General features: G+C 42.9%; 1 protein-coding gene across 1 annotated transcript; it reads right to left on the bottom strand.

The window, feature by feature from the left end:
* Positions 1-1,244: 1,244 nt before the first annotated feature.
* On the bottom strand, positions 1,245-10,695 carry klhdc4 (kelch domain containing 4). Its single transcript, XM_076732128.1, has 13 exons — positions 10,433-10,695; positions 9,363-9,454; positions 8,608-8,686; positions 8,131-8,229; positions 7,486-7,622; positions 7,121-7,213; positions 6,714-6,876; positions 6,523-6,601; positions 6,195-6,403; positions 4,687-4,915; positions 4,405-4,587; positions 4,056-4,184; positions 1,245-1,913 (listed from the first exon to the last, which is right to left on the bottom strand). Exons 1-13 carry the CDS (start codon positions 10,529-10,531, stop codon positions 1,741-1,743), a joined length of 1,764 nt encoding a protein of 587 aa, XP_076588243.1. The 5' UTR covers positions 10,532-10,695; the 3' UTR covers positions 1,245-1,740.
* Between the last annotated feature and the right edge of the window lie 9,829 nt (positions 10,696-20,524).

Raw genomic sequence — 20,524 nt, forward strand, 5'->3', positions numbered from 1 at the left:
TGCAGGGGGCACAACCAGCCGTCATATTTATGAAGCCATCGTCTTGCTACAGTGAGAAAAGCACAGCCCAGTAATCAGAAGTGATGTGGAAAGAAGCAACTTGAAGCTGGCATGATGAAAATGATGACGTGTGTACAGGTGGGAAGTTAAATCAGAGGGAACGGAAGTAAGACCACATCATGCTTTTATTTGAACTACTTCTGGAGTACTTTCGTCTACTTCCTGCTCAAACAAAGGTTTGAGTAGATGTATTTTAGCAGTTGTTATTGAAGTACAGTCTGCCTTTATTCACAATGGTTTTCAAGTGAAAAAGTAAAATAACCCCCACATCTTTGTTAATTTGTTCCCTTTTCATAAACTTAAAGCACTACTCGGTCGGTTTTGCTTGCATATCCCTCAATATTTGCATATTGTTAAAGCAGTCTAGGCGCCGTTAGCACTGTTCACCACCTGTGTGACTGACTGCACTGACTAACATCCACCAGATGGTCAAAAATCCCATCTAGAAACACATTAGTACATGGCGCAGTGTGAGCAAAATTCTTTGAGAATTATCAGGCTGAAAATCTGAATTGAAAAAATAAACTTTGGAGGCTATGCACATTGTGGTTTAATCACGTATTTCCTGTTTTTACCTGTTGATTACTTTGCATTCTGCACTTTGTCTCACCACCTTTCTAAGCTGTCCTCACCGCAGTGGGATCATGTTTATTGTCAGTTGAATCGGTGTCTTCTTGCAGCAGGAAACAAAACAGCTTTGGGTGCAATGGAACATAAAAACACATGTTTACTCACCGGTACGTCTTGAAGTAGCATTAATAATCATACCATCAATGCATCAAATGTGTCAGTCGTAGTAACAAACCCAAAGTGGCTCATCACTCGACTCTGCAGTTTCCCTCAGCTCTGCAGAACGTCTTAGTGTCTTTCAGCTCGTTGTTTTGGTTTTAGGGCCTACAAACTGTGTGGCAGCCAGAAACTCAATTTCAAATGAATGATAATGTTGCTTTGAATCTTCTGATAATGTGTTTATGTCGTGTTTACAGCTTGTTCTACTGACCCTGAGTGGGCAAAAAATGATTGGATGCAGGTGTAAGTGTAGACAAGATGTAGTTTTGGTACTTCTTGTGGTTTTCTACAGAGCTCTCTGAACTTTCGAAGAAATGTGGGAAGCTTGCGAGTAAAACACCCGCTGAGACGTTACTGACCGGATTGTGACCAGAAGTGCAACGACTTCAAAGATTCATGATCGAGTAGCAGTTTCTCTATGTGCTTTAGTAAAAGAGGTAAGTTACAAAAACAACGACCGACTTCAGAATGTGTGTAAACAAAGAATCACGTTACAGAGAAGCTGTACCACTTGGCAGCATGCACAACCTCCAACAGACCACATTTCAATGCTCAGCTGTTCACTTAAACACTCATTTCTGCTTCACTTCTCAAAACTGACAGCAGTAATATAAGTAAGAAATGTTAAATATCATTGAGTTAAGTCTGAGGATAGTCGTTTTATTGAAAATGAATGAAAACCGTTTTTTCTCAGTGGTTGGAAACGTATTCAAATTTCATCTTTCTGTTTTAAAATGAAATTAAATTTGCATTACTGAATTATTTGCAGTAGAGTTCAAATGACATGTTTTATAAAAGGTAATTACAAATAGATTTTACACACTCTCCTCACACACACACACACACACAAACTGCACACTCACAGTCACTCAGACACCTTGGCTTATCCCACTACTGGTCTTCATAGAAGACTTTGGACATGGCGAGAGCGACCTTGGCGACCTTTTTGTCCTTGGCGTCGGGGCCCATGTTGGCACGCGCCAGCCCTATCCAGTACTGCTCTGTACGGACCTGGTACTCCGTCATGGCCTCTCCCTCCTGCACAGCGGGGTGCTCTTCTTCATCTGGAAACACACACAGGAAGAGACGTTCATGTTGCTCATAACATTTTAATTTACTGCAAACAGCTTCCAACCAGTTTCCTGCCAAACATCAACTCTAACGTCGCCTATCTTCTCGTTATTTCCCATCAAGCATATCTGCTGGTTTCAAGTGAACAGGAGCGGCTAAAGTTAGAGGTAAGTCCAACTCCTCGTGTTAAAGGGGAATTCTGGGTATCAGACTTACAGGTTACTAACTGTGGACACAGAGATGTGGACGTCTACCAGGCAAAGAACCTATGATCCAGTGTTTAAGAGCTTGGAGTCCAGACTAATATAGCGACTCATTTTCATATATTAGTGAGAGTAATCATTTCGCATGCATTGAGTCAACATTAAAAACATTAATTGAGGGTGTTGTCTGGGAATAGCCTGGGGGGAGACGCAGAGTGACCAAAGGTGTGTTTTTAATCATGTGACCTTGGAGAAAGGGAATCGAGATACCATTATATTCCATTTGACCACAGGAAATGCCTTCGGTTACGAGATAATGGTGTTTTGCAAAGATAGGCGCACAATAAGATTTTCAGTCAGAGCAGCGATGGCTGTGGAGTAAAGATAGTATAACACTGTGTTTGACTGACTTCGCTTAGTTGCTCTCGGGACCAGCTTGATTTATTGTACTGCAATAAATCGAAACCATATCAGACTCAGACGCTTGTTTGTATTTTTATTAAGAAACTGTGACGGAAGATCTGGACCCATGTGGCACAGGTGGGGATTTTACCAACCAAAATATCTACATGCAGTATTGTTGATGAAAAAGACAAAACTAAAACGTGTGTGTGTGTGTGCGCGCGCATGCATCAGTCAGTGTCGCAAGTGTTAATAGAATATATGCAGGGGAGGCTGACATGAAACTGTAGCGGCAAATATGGGAAACGCCACAGGAAGAGCTTCAGTCTGAAACTAGTGAGCAAATCAAATATTTTACAATCATTAAAACCAGCCTAGTATGAACCAAACACCTGAGCAGCTGACTTACTAACTAATGTATTTGGCGACATAAACATGCTGCACTCGTATGTCCTTCACACTGTCATCAAAATGAATCTGGATATTTTCCTTAAATTGATTCCATCAGACGACGAGAGCAGAAACTTTCTGCAAAGCTGAACTCTCAATCATTCAACCTGTGGTTTTTTTTTTTTATCAGATAAGATCAAATCTTATGTGAATTAAGTTTGACTACAATGACAAAAAGTTATTGGTTTTGACTCGGCTAGATTGAAATGCTCCATATAAACTGATGAGTGAAAAAGGCTAAAATGTTTCATTGACTGAAAAACAACTAAAATAGTTATAGTTTTCTTTGACTAAGATAAGAGTAAAATGCCCAGACGATTAGATTCAGACTGTGTGTGTGTGTGTGTGTGTGGCGAAATAATCTAACATCTGTTGGATGGTTTGTCGATAGTCACGGTCCCTAAGGCTCAGAAGATAATCACATCATCAGGTTAACAATTCAGTTTGTCCAACATACCCGCAGACCTGGTGGGCATTCCCATCAGCCTCGGCTGTACTTTGTGCACTTAGCCACTTAGCAAACGTTAGCATGCTAACACACAGCATTTTAGCATTGTCTCTGTGATTATGTTAACATGTTGATGTTAGCATTTAGCTTAAAGCATTGCTGTGCCTGACCACATCCTCAAAGATCTGCTCGCATGGCTGTAAACTCTTAGTCTTGTGAAGTTGTGATTTATACTGAGCCGAACACCTACAGCAACAGTTGAAAATGTAACTTGTCTCTCTGGGGGACAAACCATGTAATGGTTTCACAACCCATCTCAAAGAAACGCTTGTACGCCTGTGCTGCAGTTTCTTGTACCTTACTGGCCGCCATATTCGCCAATATGCCTGTTTGCAACAAGCTGATATCAGCCAATATCGGCATGGCCAAATCAAATAGATCAAGATATTTGAGAAAATGATTTCTTCTGAAGTCTAGTCATATTGGAGATGACTTCAAATGTTTGGATGGTTGGTGTACCGTCTGTTTAATGTGAGTGAATCCTGATGGAGACGCTGTGAGCCGCATGAAAAGGTGAAGTTGAATAGAAACAGATACAGCTAAGACAGCGAAGAGGCAGAACAATCCCTTGCCTTCCTCATCCTCGCTTTCCTCTTCAGAATCGTCCTCCTCTTCCTCCCCGTCTGCTCCTTTCGCCGCTGCCTCCTCCTCCTCCTCCTCCTCATCCTCTGACTCAGACTCTTCGAGCCACTCCTGTGTCTCTATGGAGAAAGAATCATTAATCCAAATGAAACCTCACACCCTTCTCTCCCATCTTATCATCCTCCAACTGCTCTCCTGCATCTCAAGATATCCAGACAAGGTAAGACACCAGCGTTCAGGCAGCTTCAGGGCTATCTGCGGAGCTGACTCTGAAGACATGTCATGTCTTTTTTGGGGGTTTTTTTCACTCTACTTTCCTGACATGTCCTCTTTACTCACTTGGATCCATTTCAACCAGCACCTCCCACTGGTCCATCTTGTGGAGGTCCAGGCAGTAGAAGTCGTTCAGGGTGAACTGGCGGTCACCGACCTCGAACATCCCCCCGTACAGGAAGAGCTTGCCCTGACGTACCGCTGCCATGGCGCTGGACCTCTGGCAGGGCTCCACCAGGGAGGCCGAGGCTGAACCCAGGAAGATTAAAAAAAAACATGGGATTGTTCAGCCTATCTACACATTTTCTGTTTGTTCCCATTTTAAATTAGTTTAGCATGTAATCTTGCCATCATCCTCCTCCTCTTCCTCCTCCTCCTCCTCCTCCTCCTCCTCTTCCTCCTGAGCTCCAGGGATCACTTCTTTGATGGTCATCACTGTGCCGTCCTCGGTGACAATCTCCTTGATGACCTCAGTGGGTGCTTGGGGTGCCGCCTCCTCCTCCTCCTCCTCTGCTCCCTCCCCCTCTGCTCCACCCTTCTTCCCCCTCCGTCGTTTCTTCTTCTCTGACTTGTTGCCCTGCACAGACAGAAACAAAATGATCAACTACGGCAGGCAGCAATCCCAGCCGTTAAGTACCACTTCATACTGTAATGATCTGGTCACGTGCCAGAGGTTCCAGTCAGGATGGAAATGGACAAATGATCAAGGTAAACTATCCAACATTACATACCTCAATAAAACAATGTCAGGCATAGCTCATTCAACAATGACAGTCACCAATTAAGGAGTGGAAAAAAGCTGCCCCCTCATTCATTTGAATGGAGCCAGTCCAGCAGCGCAGCAGGGGCACCAACTCAGGGGGCCCCATCAAATCGCCACTTTGTCATTTTGAAAGTTTAAAGTCTCTTAACCCCAGCTTCACAGCACAGAAATCAGCATTGATTCTAGAAAACTAACTGTAAGTATATCTATAGAACGAGTCCCTGTAACCTCAAGAAGAATTCCTACAAACGCTGCAGTGGGGAGAACTCAAGGATTTAGATAAACTACATTTATTCAAGGGCCAGAATCCTTTGGCTGGACCTTCAAAAAAATGAAATATTGAGGCCTAACTAGCCTATGATTCATAACTAGATACTTGAAAATGCTCTCAGACCTCCACCAAGGAGGCAGTCAGTGCTCAAGACAAAACCCACAGTTCAACTACCAATGAATGAGTCCTCATTTCTAAAAACTCATCTTCAGGATTCCGGGAAGCAAACAAAAATACTCTGTTTGAGACTCAATGCAACAGCTGGCCAACGAAAACAAAACCAAGTGACGCCTCACATGTCTAATAGATGAGTTTTGCTGTCAGCTCCAGGGAGGCCAGCCTGGTTGCTGACGGAGCAGAGAGGGTGGAGTTGGAGAACAGTCAGATTGTGTAGAACAGGTGAACTATGAATTACAGACTTTTGGGCTCATTCCAGTGGTTGGCAAGCTAATTAACAATCACTCTCAGGGCAGGCTGGGCCTCTTCCACTGGTGAGTAACGTTAGATGCGCATGTTTTCTGAATTCATTCATATTCTGTGGGCTGGGAGTGGGAAGGGAAGCTTTGGCCGGCTGGATGGGGCTGCCAGACGATCACTGACGATTTAGACTGACACAGACATTAGCAAGAAAGCAACTATCCAAACTACACACAGTAACAAAGATGCACAAAGAAACAGCATTCGTGTGAGTCTGGATGAAACGATCGAGAGTTGATCGTACGGTTGATGTTCGTCTGAAGCCAATGCAGTGCCATGCATTTTTCCTGAAACAAACACGACACAAACACACCCCTGCAGCGCGTTCACAGCCTTGTGTCTTACCCTGAGGACACCAGGGAACCAGCGATTCTTCACTGTATCATACAAATACAGGTCATTGTAGAAGTCTCCCTCCAGTGCCTCCTCCTCTTCCTCATCACAAACCCCACCGAACAGCACCGCCCGCCCTGCTGGGCCCACCGCCATAGAAAAACCAGAGCGGGGAGTGGGCTTGCTACCAGAGGGGTTCACCCTGGACCACGACCACTTCTCTGGAGGACAGAGAAACAGTCAAGGCAAGTTGAAAAAACATCACCAAGGATAACTGCTGGATGATTTCTGCTTATCACTTGTATTGTAATTTTGTCCGTAACGATGAATTTGGTTCTACCTTGGCCATCTTTACCCTCTCGCTTCAGAAGAAACATGTCAGAGTGGATGGTCCCCTTCTCCACATCCTTCTTCACTCTCTAGAGGAACACAAACACAATTAGTAAGCAGAGTGCAGATAATAAGTAATACATTATCAACATGGGAGAGAGACACACACACACACACACACACACACACACACACACACACCACTTTAGAGTATCCCCCATAGATGATGACCCCTGTTCCGTCTGGCGTGGAGGTCATCTGACAGGCAGAGCGCGGCAAGGGGGCGGAGCCTGATGGAGTGAGGCGTGACCAGGTGAAGGTGTCCAGGGAGAAAGAGTAGACATCGTTGTAGTAGATGAAATCCCTACAAGGGAGGACGAGGGGATGAAACGGCTGAAACTGACGTGAGCACAGCTTGTTAGCAAACACATCCATCCATCCATTTGCTGATCTCTGTGGGATACAACTGGACTCTTGCAGCACTGAAATGAGCAGGACTTGGAGGAGGCGGTCCCCCTTCACCCATAACAGGCATCAATCAAACATGTTACCTGCCCACCGTCTACTCCACTACAGACATACAGTCCTTGTTGCAACCTTCTGCCTACCTGGTGGTCTCATGGAAACCTCCAAACACCAGCAGCTGTTTCTTGCTGAGGACCATCCGGTGGCCGCTGCGCCCTGAAGGACCACCAGGCACCCTGGGAAAACACAACACAGGGAGTCATCTCTGATCACTGATGCCTGTAAAATGATCGCTACAGCTACAAAGCAAAACTCCACGACACCATGCAGCTATGGGGCTCGTTTTACATGATCAAGCAGTGAATTTATGAGTGTGTTTTTTTTTTCCTGAACTAAGCATTCAACATATCGACTCATTAGGCTCACGGGACAGGATGAACAGTATTTGTGGTCACCCTGCATTCACACATTCAATCATGACACCTATTTTGTGACCCTCTGCACATACTTGATGTTCTCCCAGGTGTGTGTAGCCAGGTGCAGCACCCAGAGGTCCTTGTAGTGGTAGAACTGCTCCCCGTTTGGAGAGGCAAACTCTCCCCCAAAGACCCACAGCTGACCCCCACCCTGGGGAACTACCACTGCCTAAAGGGGAGGAAGGGAGGAGGGGTGAGACAATGGGGAGCAACAAGGGGGAACAGGCTGCATGCACAGACTGAGATAAGCAGGTTTGATGCCCTCAGATTTAATTGGTTTTCTTGCAACAGGCCATCAGCAGTGATGACACAGCTGATAAGTTTCAAAGTTTGCTCTGATCTGCACAGCAGCTGTGTGCCCCCTTGTGGTTTATATGAAGAATCACATATTTGATCAAAGGCTTCCAGGTAAAATGATGCTACAGTGTAGCAAATGTAGCATTAACAGGGTCTATTTAATACAGCTGTAAACTTATTATGAACACCTGCCATTGGTCAGCTGACTTTGCTTGCTTGAAGGTGGTACTAAAAATCAAATGCTGTCATGGAAAGCTGAGAATTCACACATGCAGAGCGACATATAGAGCAGAATGTGGTGTGTGCTGGCTGCTGGTTTGCAGTGTTCAATGAGAGCAGCAATATTAACAGCATTTTAAGGATCCTGGCTCTGGGTGTACCTGGTGAGAGCAGCGTGGAGGAGGAGGGTTGGGGATCTCTGATTTCACCCAGCAGTTCTTCTTGATGTTGTAGAAAAACAAATCGTTGTAAAGGTATGTCTGCAAAACAGGCAACAACAGGTTTTTATACTAAGAATCTATTCAGCGGAAATCCTGCAGCAACACCTTAACAGAAGAAAACATATGCATCAAAGCTCATGAGCTTCATATAGTTTGCACAGTGTGACGGATTATGAAGTGCTGAATAAACAAAATCTCAGTTGACCAATTGTTTACATTAAGAATAAAGATGGCTTCCACTTTGAAGTCTGTGGCTGTGAACTGGTGGACACTGATTAAACCTCACCGTTTGAACCATCTAATTACCTTCTCATTCAGTTTTTCATCTTCAAAAGACATATTTGCATCTAAAGAGGCAAGATTCATAAATTACTACGACAAAGAAGCACTGATTAACACAAGGAGTATCTTTCTAACCTTCTTTCCATTGAAGAACTCTCCTCCAAACAGGATGAGTTCATCTTTCTCAGGGTGGGCAGAGAGAGACGCGTTCAATCTGCGAAACAAAAAGACATCAGAGACGCGTACATCCACCTACCTTGAATGACAGGAATGATTCATACATAATGTTACAAGCTCCTCTGAAAATGCTTCTTAGCCGAGCTACGACAGTGTGGCCCTGTGGATGGTAATCTGTTGAAATATCTCAGCTAATAGGATGAACTGCCATGACATTTGGGACATTCATGTCTCCTTCAGGATGATTTGTTGTCCATTTGTGATTCCCTGAACCTTCACCTAGTCACATAGTGACTATGGCAGAGTCAGCCAGCACATTTTTTGTTCGTCCTTGGCTTGATAAACTCTCCACAGGTGGAAAACAAACAAGAACAGGCTTCCTCACACAGTTACGAATTTGAGCTTCTCACCTCTGGACAGAGATTCAGATCTCCAAAGAGCAGCTCTAACAGAATAAGACAGAATTTGTCTCTCATGTCATTAAACTGTAATGTGCTTTTGATGAGTCAGCTGATGACTGTGCATGTGGAAACTGGTGGAGGACAATAGTGAAGCTGTCCTAAAACGTAGATGATTAGGTTGGATGTTGATGTCATGCTATCACTGATGTACACAGTGGTCAAGCCCGTATGTGGTCTCTGTTTCACTTGGCTGCAAGAAACATTTCCCGACAGTGACGAACGAGTCGAGGAGAGTGAAGTGCAGTCTTTCACCTTGGTGATGGAGGTGGACACGTTGTCTCTACAACTTGAGTCTTCTTTGCATCCAGATTCTGAAACTCAGCGATCAGAGCTTCCAAATCCTCCTGGACACAATTTAAAAGACGTGCAGCAGTGAAAAAGCGCAAGACAAAACACACGAGTGTCAGGCCTGTACGAGGAAGTCAGAGCTAGTTAAAGGCTAAAGTGAAGTTTTTAGCTTTCTTTTGAACATATTCAGCTAGCTGCTTCCCTGTTATCTGTAGGTCATGTATTTTCTGTCCGGCAGCAGACCAGCAGCAGATGATCACAGTGTTCTTAAAGAAAAATAAGAGACAAGTGATTTACGATGTAGCTTGGTCCTTGTCCATTAAGCGCTTTGTGTACAAGGAGGAGGACCTTCAAATCGATCCTGAAGCCAGAGCAGAGCAGCTAGAACTGGACTATTGCTCCTCCATTTATTTACTGCCCGCTGCAGCATCATTCAGATGATCAGCACAGATGTACAGTTGTGTATCATCTATGTAACTATGGAAACATTGCGCTCTCTAATGATGTCATCAAGTGGCAGCATGTATAGCATGCATGGATGTTATTTTCTTTAAGAAAGGTGTTCATTTGCACTGAAACTATTCTTTCCAGTTTCTTACTGGTGGTTGGATATCAGCCTGTTGTTGGTGACAGCATGTGATCTAGGTTTGCTTCCTTCAGTAACGGTTTAATAACAGCATCAGGGAAGATGCCTGTGTGCAGAGATGTATTTCTCATCTTCACAGCATGACTTGGAATGTAAGACTAACAGAAGGAGTTAAATGGCTTTCAAAAATCATCTAATGATGTGAGTCCTAGTAATACTGCAGACAGTTGTGTTAACTACTTTAGTTAGTTGAAGAGAGTTGAAGTTTAGACAGCACACGTAGTGAAGTATGCAGTGAACAAACCAATGACGAGCTGTGAATCATTTTCATGACACATTAACAGTCATTTGTACAAAGCTGTTATCTGTGTCCTCTTTGTGTGAAATGAAAATCACAAATATTAATATACTGTATAGCATTAATAATTTAGTGCAGGTCGAGTGTTACCTCCTCTCGTTTGGACCTCTTTGAAGCCTTTTTCTCCATTTTGGCGGCTGTCTTCTCGGCGCCCTTCACCTTCTTTTCTTTCTTGCCTTTTTTGCCCATGGCTGCTGGGATGCACAGACAGATAGCGTTACAGTTCCGTCACTAATATCTGTTATTTTAAATGAAGTTGATGTCACATGGCAAGCCAAACAAACTCGCATGCCAGTGTCTTTCCTCTGAGTGGGATTTCCTTCCGGCAACAACCTGGACGTCAGCACGGTGCTGAATTGTAACAGCGCCCTCTAGCGCGCCGGAGGACATAAAAAGACGTTACACCTCCCACACGTATGGCAAGCCGTTCCTGCCAGAAATACGCCACATTCAGTCACGTTTCAACTTCATTACGGCGTAAAAAACGCCGTCTTTTCAGATTTTACGCCGTTTTTTACGCCGTAATGCGCAAAAAGAACGCCGCTTTTTACGCCGTAATGAAGTCCTCCAAGAACGCGTGTAAAAAACGCCGTTTTGCGCATCAAAACGCGCGTAAAAAACGGCGTTTTCCTAGTATTATAATAATCTCCACCCTTCTTTTCTCTCAGCCACTGAACTTGAAGCGTCTGCGCCCAATCGCTGATCAAGACAAGCAGACCAAATCAGTTCAGCACAGATCTCCTTTGTGGTAAAGTTTGTCCTGACTTACCTTGTAGTTTCTCGTAGGTTAATATTTTGGGTGATAGGCAGGAACACATCCCATAAATTAACTTACTTATTTATTTATTTATTTATTTATTTATTTATTTGTCAATGCTTCTATGTTATTGTTGATGCTTCTATGTTGTTGATTTTGTTGATTTTCACTGGTTTACTCCCTGGCCAATGAAGTGAAGAAGTGGTACAGTGGTTAGAGCTCTGGAGACACACACACACACACACACACACACACACACACACACACACACACACACACACACACACGTATGTATATGTATATGCAGCCAAAATATATGTCTATATATCCTAACAATGCATGGAAGGGGAGTTTAAACAACGACAGAAATGAGAGGAAGTACAAGTACACACAGGCTTCTGCCACCATGTTTACTAACACAGGGCTGCAAAGTCAGTGGGTTTACATCCAAACAAATACATACAATACAAAGGATTCGAGTAATTAATGCCACTCGCACCTGTAAGCTAAAAGGTCTCTGTTTCAAAGTCCTGAGCTCTAACCACTGTACCACTTCTTCACTCCATTGGTCATGGAGTAAACCAGTGAAAATCAACAATAACATTTTTGTCACATACAGATATGGAATGATGAATAATATATTAATATGTATTGTGGCAAACCTGTTCACATGTTGTGAGATTGTTCTGTTTAGATGTGACGAGTTCATTCTTACTGTCAGTTATAGCCAACAGGTAAATGTTTACATTCATTAATGTTATTAATTATTACAAACCAGCTTCAGAGTGCTGTGCGTTATTATGGTTGATGAGAAGGACAGAGGGGCAGGTCCGGTGAGGGAGGGTAGGAGATCACTGGGGGTTTTCTGGTGGTGTTGTCGTGGTTGTTGTTGTTGAGCTGATTTCCTGTACGGCGTAGTCGTGGCCAACAGTGATGTGTAGCTGAATAAACGCACCATTTGCAAGATAATTCCCTTTTCCTGGTGTTTCATCATAGAGGTCCTTGGCAGGACGGTACAGCATGTAGCCGTTGTCCAATGTCAAGTCTCTATTTGACGTGACAAGATGATATGTGTGTGCGTCATAACTAGTAACCAGTGTGCGCTGGGCCCCCGTCATAACATTACGCCACTGCTCTAAAGTTTGAGTTTCCAAAGCGCTCTGTGTCAAGTGCACATGTCACCATGTTCTCAATACTGAAAATGATCATTCATACCAGTTCATTATCCTGAAGGTCTGACAGCAGTAAACAGCAGCTCGCTGTGCCCTGAACAAACTTCCATGTCTTATCTCAAACACAACAGTTACTTTCATGGTTGAATATTATCTATTCTGAACAAAGAGCAAATGGAAAACAGCAGAAAATGTTGAAATTGTGGTCTTAAGTATTGGAAATAGTGAGTGTTTCACTTTGTTGTTACAGATTTTTACAATTGATAAGTCACATTTCAAACTCTCCACACAGGTAGGAGCAGACGTCACTGTGGACTAAACACTTTTCACTGCTTTACACAAAATGCATTCGGTGGTCACATCTTTCAAATTACATCAACTGTTTTCTCATTCAAACCACCACCAAACTATTTACACTCTGTTTTGCACATATGCAACTATTATTGTAGAAACTGTTCAATTAACATAACTAAGTAATGGAAAAAAAATGAAAGCGCATATACTCCTAATTATGTACAACACTGTACATAACACCATCCCGTAATGATCCATGAAAGATCTGTATTGTATCCCAGGATGGTGTCACTTTTCCTCCCGCCTTACTTTCTTTTCCTCGTGGAGGTGGAGGGTTTATGACCACCAGCCACATGATCACACGTCCCTCATGGACACAATGAATGCTGGATGTCATATTTGCAGAAGATTACCAAAAAAAAACAAAAAAAAATGCAAAAACATTTTTTTCCCAAGTGAAATACAAGAGAGGACAGAAGGTGCGACATGGATGAAAACTTGTGGTCAAATGTAGAAGACAGGGTTGACATTGTTGTATTTCTATGTCGGAAGCTGTACTACACAAGTATATACTGAACATGTTTAGTTTTGTCTGGAATTACAGCAGTAAAGAAATGATCTTCTTCATGTTGAAACAAATAATGAATAAATAAATAAAAGATACTCTTACGAAGATAATTGTGGCACTAATTGCTACAAGCTGATGATTTTATGGTCCATATATAATGAGTGATAAAGTGTTGCTATTGGCAGACAAGTGTTACTAGTGTTTGGGTCCTCAAGTTGATTCTGATGTGTATCAAGTGTTTTGGTTGCATTAGTTCATTTTGGATGTGAGAGTAACTGTTGTGCTGAGCTGCATGTCGATAAAGAGATCTATGTGAAGAGTTTGGAAAAAGTGTACTATAGAAAGTGACTTCACAATTGGAAAAAAAAAAGTAATGTTTCATGACACATTTCATTTCCTCATTTTCATCAAGTGAATATGTATGTGTACAGTGTGTATGTATGGTGGGACATGTTAGAACATTTGGGGCCCTGAGGACAAAGAGAAGCTCTTTTCTCCTATCAGCAACCAATTAGCTCATTGCGAGTCTGAGTCGTGACACAGGAATTCTACCACGTCCCACGTTTGCTGCATTTGATTAAACACATGTTGCTTAAGGGCATTATGTGAACAGAACATTAATGGAACTGTTCAAACTAGATTTTCACATGTGGCCCTGATCTGAAACAGGGTGTTAAGGAGCGACAAACTTAAGGATGAACTTGTTTTGTGGTGCACATTACGAACAGCAGCAGAGGCAACCTGAAGTTTTATCAGGGCCCCTGAGGGTCTGTTTGTGTGTTTGAACACACGTGTCCATTTATCATCAGTGTGTGTGGAATGTCACAGAGACAAACGACAGATACTAATGAGCAGGCAAGTGTCTTGACACCCTGATATGACATTTGTTTGTCACTAAAAAGTCCTCTTGATGGGTCCTGCATGCACACAGCTGCATCCTTTTTACTAAAGGTACAGCAGTAACATTTATTAATGCTCAGCTAAAATACGATGATTTGATGATCAGATGCTGAAAAAAAAAAGCTCGAAGATAAATTGAAAGCGTGGAGATGAAGCACAGAGAGTTAAGAACGCATTGAAGTGACAGTACATGTTATGACCAGAAGAGGGCAGCTGTGCGTTTCTTTTGTCATTCAGTCATTCAAAACCTTTACAGATGATTTGAACCGCAGCATGACAAGAGTGGGACCTTTGCAGGGTGTACTGTGTTCATCTCCTGTTGGTAATTAGAGCTTGAGTAAAATTTTAGTGCCTTAACGAAAAGTGAAGCCTGCGTCTCGAGCGATGAGGCCTGCTTTGCAAAGGGATGCTATCTTCACAGAGAAATACTGCTGCAGAATTAAATGTGTCAGTCAAATGATTGGATAAGATTGTTACATATTGCCATAAATTGCTTTCACAATCTCAGCGAGGACGTCCCATCTATGCCTTCCTCTGCTTTGAATAGAATCGGCCTTCTGTGATGAAATGGAAATCTTATCCTTCATCTCCATCATTTCTGATTATTTCCTATCTGCTCACAGTGATTAAAAAAACGAAGGACACAATGTTTAGAACTGACCTGTGGATTCATCAAGGCCACTTTCTGCTGTGGGTATCAGTTCTTTCCAGCCATCTGTCAACATATTGTGATATTCATTTTCCTTCCCAGCATCTACAAACACTCACAAAAGCTCATACACACACACACACACACGTCAGCTGACCACACACACACACACACCCTCACACACATAGAGCATATGACTGCTCTGCCCAACATTCACTCCTGACTGCAAGAGTGTGTGTGTGTGTGTGTGTGTGTGTGTGTGTGTGTGTGTGTTTGCACGTGAGTAATAGACAGAATGTAAGTAAATTTTTGCCCCAAATAAAAAATATACTCAGCTTCCTGGGAGCCAGATCATGCATCATGTGGGGACCCACGAGACAGGGGCCCATGAGCAATGCTGGTTCTTAGATCACTGTTCTTTAAACTGGCCTGCACACTTACTGTATGCAGGATGTGTTTTCGTGCCCTATTGGCAAAATCGTGGCCCACAAGCCCTTGGGATGTACTTTATACTGGTGTCATCAGGCAGATCAGCAGACCGGGTGACACATGGTGAATATCAAGCTGAGAACGCCGTCTTTGAAATTTTTAGCTGTCTCACATGGTGGTGGATGCTTCGCAATTCAGTGGGATGCTTTGTGTGAGGGACATTTAGATGAAGTGACGGCCCTGTTTCTCAACGCCAGAGCCAGCATCAAAGAGAAATTTACAGCGAGCTGTGAAAAGATAAGAGATTTCTGAATGAATGCAGATTTCAAACAGGTCACACAGGCTTCAAGCAGTCATGTGGTGTCTGGTTGAATTGTTTTGTGGGGCATCACCTCAATCAGTTGCTCCTCATTGTCTCCTCTGAAAAAGCAGCAGTTCACTGACATGAATTGATTTGAGTCGACTTGACGATATTTGAGTTTGATTTTATTTGACTTGGTTTGAGTTGACCTGATTTGATTTTGCTTGGTTTCAGTTTTGGATTTTTCTTGCCTTGACTTGAACTGATCAATTTACTTTGATCTGTTTTGACAAGCCAAAGAGGTCATTCAGTTTGACTAGACACGGTCTTGTGTCTGAATTTATGACATGGGCTTACTAGATTTGAGGTGAAATAGCTTGGCTGTGCCTGGCATGACCTGAGGTGACTGAAGTGGATTCAAGATTATTCAGCTGGGCTTAATAACACAGGTACTTTTAAAGCCCAAGTCAGTGAGCCAAAAGGGAACATGGACATCTTCAACAAATGTTGTTTACTGTGATGAAAACAGAAGAACAGATGGCTGGCTCCCACCTGTGCCCCTCTGCATGAATACACACACACACACACACACACACACGTACAAATTCATTTGTGACTCAGCATCCTTGCGTCAATACTGCCCTCAGCACCGTGCTGTCTGCCTGTTAGCCTGAACGTCTGCTCGTGACTGACGCTGGAGGCAGAGAATAAAGGACAAAGACAATGAGATGAACAGAGATGTTGACACCTGAAAAGATTACCCAGAATGTGATTAGAAAGGTTTTTTAAATAGACACTTGCAGCATACGCACGAACAAGGGAGCAGGAGTGCACACGCACAACTGTAGGCCAGCATGGAAAACTGATATCATTCTTCTGATGTTCAGAAAGGGTGAAGCAAACAACAGTCATGGTGAAACTGACTTTCTCAAATTCAAGCAAACAACACACACACAGTAGATATCTGTCATTGTTTTGGTGGAAGCCTTGCATTGACAGTATGGTGTTCCTTTCCAAAGTCTGGCCTTCAAACTGTTCCCCACCGTCCAATAAAATGTAATTTTATTCTCAGCCCCAAGTGTTAACCATCTGTTTCTGTTTCATCAACCATGAGATTTTCACCTGCATGTGTCTTAGATTTGCTTTGAGAGTGGAGCTGCAGATAAACTCTCACGCTCTAGTTCAACATCTTAATAAAACACACCTAGTTGCTTTTATGGTGGATCTACATGTTTGCACATTGAGAAATGTAAAAATTACGTGTGCTGTGACTAATTTCTGGATGAACAAGTGCAGGGCAGATGGATCACTGTTGCCTGTTATACAATGCGATGATCAGCGCGTTCTAGAGGTGTGCTCGGCATGTCTTTTAACCCTGGACAGAGCCAAGCTGGCTGTTTCACCCTGTTTCCTGGTTTTATGCTAAGCTAGGCTAACCGCCTTCTGGCTTCAGCCTTTATTTAACAACAGAAGTGAGAGCTGCATCAATATTCTCACCATCTCAGCAAAAAAGCAAATAAGCTAAATAAGCATAAAACATGAAAAGCACTCTGTAGAGCCAGTGAATGGTTTGTCCATTCTGGGCTACTGTGGAAACGTGGTGGTGCAACATGGCGGACTCTGTGCAGATGTGAAGAGCTCATTCTAACGTGACCAAAATGTAACTATTCTTACTATTGCATAATTACACACCACTGAAAACATACTCATGAATATTGTATTCCATTTCTGCCATATTCTGCCAATAGAGCCATCTAAATCTTGCACACTGGACCTTTAATGGCTTTTAGGCACTGATTTATGAAGCAACCGCTGACAAAGGCCTTACCGCTCTCTCCCCATATCCTTGTTCTCCCTTGAGCCTCGCTCTTTCTCTCTGAGCCCACTTCATTTTTTCTGCTTTCCCTTGGAGTATTTGCATTTTGTTCATTCATGTTACCCATTTCCTCCTCCACTAATCTAATTTCTTGCTCCCTTTCAAACCTCCTGACAACATTCTTGAGCTTTCTCTACTCATTTTCCAAGAGCACATACCAGAATCAGAATCTGAGTCTGACTCAGAAAAGAATACCAAGTGCAAAGCGACTTTATGCACAAACAGCAATATTAGAAATGATGCAAATGTACTTAAGTTGAAATATTTTCAATTACACACACATTTCTCTATACTACGAGGTATACAGCTCAGCATAACACTTTGTCTCACATTAAAATGCACTCATTATGCCAGAACAGTTGATACACATCTCATGAACCCAAACACCGACAGCGTTTGTCTGCCAACAGAAACTCTTTGTCACTCATTTTAATCATTAATTCCAAAAATCATTAATAACAGGGAGCATACAGTTAATGCCACCGTTGTCTAAAAGTGTTCTTCATTATTTATGTATTCATTTATCATCAACCAAGATTCCATTTCAATGTAGCAGTAACACATTGTCACCTGTACCACAGTCTGAGGCTGAGGATGTCCAGACATCCAGCATTCACTACATCCATGAAGGACATCTGATCATGTGTGGTGGTCATAAACCTTCCACCAAGGAAAAGAATCAATTTCAGTTGGTGATTTGTTAATTTTTAACAGGGAGAACGGCCCAATGGGAACACCTCCCTGCTCTCACACCACCAACCAACGCACACACACAGCCTGTACACCCTCCAAAGGACATTGCTGCAGGATGGGTTAACTGCTTTTACCGCGACATTTCTATTCAACAATTCCTGTGGTTTGGAGAGGAGGAACATAACAGTTATGTTCCTCCTCTCCAAACCACAGCTGTCTTTTTATAATGGTGTGCTAAAGTCATGAGTAAATACACCTTCGATTGTATGCAGTGGACTGAGTTTATTCAGGCAGGGTTTTCTCATGTATCTCTTAGTATGGGTGATTTATTTACTCAAAATCAATAGTACACAACCATTTACTGTCAGATAGATGATTGTAGGCCAAAGGGATGTATTTGGGTGCATGCCTGTCACTCTGACTGTGCGTGTGTGTGTGTGTGTGTGTGTGTGTGTGTGTGGGTGGGTGGGTGTGTGGGTGTGGGTGTTGGTGTGTCACCATGGCAGAGTGGAAGTAGTTAATATCACCTGCACCTGGTTGCTAATCATTTTGTGGTTTGGTATGGAGAGGTTGGGTTGGGCTGTTACTTTCTGTTGACTGCATCATTGTTGATGCCACCCACCCAGGTGAGCAAAGACAAGGGGGGGTGGCATCCCTGCTCATACTACCGACTGCCTCTACTGACACCATCCTGGGAAGAGCTGTATACCACTCTGTGACAAGAAAAGATGGTGAAACACCACGTGGTCCCATACATTTACAGAATGTTCTGGACTCTGCCTCACCTGGCCCCTCCCCTGGAACAAGTTTTTCATAGAGGTCATCAAAGAATGCAAACAGACGCTCAGTGTTGCACCTGTAGAAGTTCATGCACTTCTTTATGCACTTTTCTTTATTTCTTTTTAGATGTATATGTGACAGAAATGCATTGAGAAATGCATCAGAAACTGTAATTGTGTGTGTGTGTGTGTGTGTGTGTGTGTGTGTGCGTGTGTGTGTGTGTGTGAAGGTACGTGTGAGGAAGTGTATCGCTCACATTATGGGGAAACAAATCTGTTTGCACAGTCACATTGTGCAGACTCACTTTCCTTGATGAATGAATGTAAGTCTATGTAATGTACCCAAAAATGATGAAAACCTAACGTGTGTGTGTGTGTGTGTGTGTGTGTGTGTGTGTATGTGGGTGGGGGAGTGGGTGGGTGGGTGTGTGTGTGTGTGTGTTTGACATCTTCTTCCTCTGTGCTTCTTTAAACCTCACAAACAATAGAAAAGACAAACACAAGCAAACTGCACCACCCAGTGTGTGTGTGTGTGTGTGTGTGTGTGTGTGTGTATGTGTGTGTGTGTGTGTGTGTGTGTGTGTGTGTGTGTGTGTGTGCGTGTGTGTGTGTGTGTCTGAGTCTCAGTGTACATGTGCGTTCAGTACAGTGTGTCCCAGGAGTATGTAAATGCTGCTGTGCTTGGATGTTACAGTGTGTGTGCATGTACGTGCACATTTCTGTGTGTATGTGTGTGTGTGTGTGTGTGTGTGTTTATAGAGGGAAGTGAAAATCAGAGCTCACACCTGTCGCTGTTCCCTGTGCTGTGGATAAAGACTGTTTGTTGTACTGCAGCCACGGCTCTGTCTGGTTTCCTCTCACACAGTCTACATCAGCAGCAGAGTGTGGGAAAACGAGGAAATAGTGCATTTACATTCATTTATCTGATGCTGTTATCCAAAGTGACTGACATTAAGCGCATTCAACCATGTGGATACAACCCAAAAACTGAAAGATGAAACATGCAAATACATTAAATAAGCTGAAAGTACCACAATTAGAAACAACAAGGGATGGAGAGAGAGCTCGTTATTTTTGTTTGTATGTCGTTTTAGTGTTCATGGGCTAAAGCGCTGCAGTAAAGGGAAATGGAATAAAAAGAAAGTGGCTTTATGATTTTGGCTGTTATGTAGCTGTTGGAAATCACAACTGTGGAGAACATCTTTGTCTTAGATATGAGATTGGGAGAATTCCCCAATGTTCCAACATGTTCCATCACTGGTGGAAAGCACCTTCAATCAGGAGAGACGAGAGAATGAGTAAAGATAATGTTTATGATGACAAACGATATGTGATAATTAAGTCTTTGGTGCTTAGACTTCAACCATCATTTGTGCTGGCGTTATAAAGAGAAATTACAAGGCAGGTGCTGCCAATTTAAGTTCAGCTGAGATCTATAAATCACAGGTGCTTAAGTTACAAATGGGATTCTTAGAACCAGTTTAAGCAAGATTTTATGAACTGAATGAAGATTAAATTCAAGTATAGATCTGTTTTTATAAATGAGGCCCAAGGACTTTCGATAGAGTATTTCTATTGGTAATGCACTGCTCTCCTGTTACTTTCACTAAGCATGTGGATCACACATTATCCACTGAACATTGCAGACTATCGCCTGGGGGTCTGACCCTGACTTGACCCTTGGGATTGTATAAGGCTTTATCTGAGTCATTCAGAATAGTTAATACATTAGAAAATGAGCCCGTGGGACTGTTTCACACTGTA

The sequence above is a fragment of the Chaetodon auriga genome, chromosome 6 (assembly GCF_051107435.1).
Source record: "Chaetodon auriga isolate fChaAug3 chromosome 6, fChaAug3.hap1, whole genome shotgun sequence".
In the NCBI taxonomy this organism is placed as follows: domain Eukaryota; kingdom Metazoa; phylum Chordata; class Actinopteri; order Chaetodontiformes; family Chaetodontidae; genus Chaetodon; species Chaetodon auriga.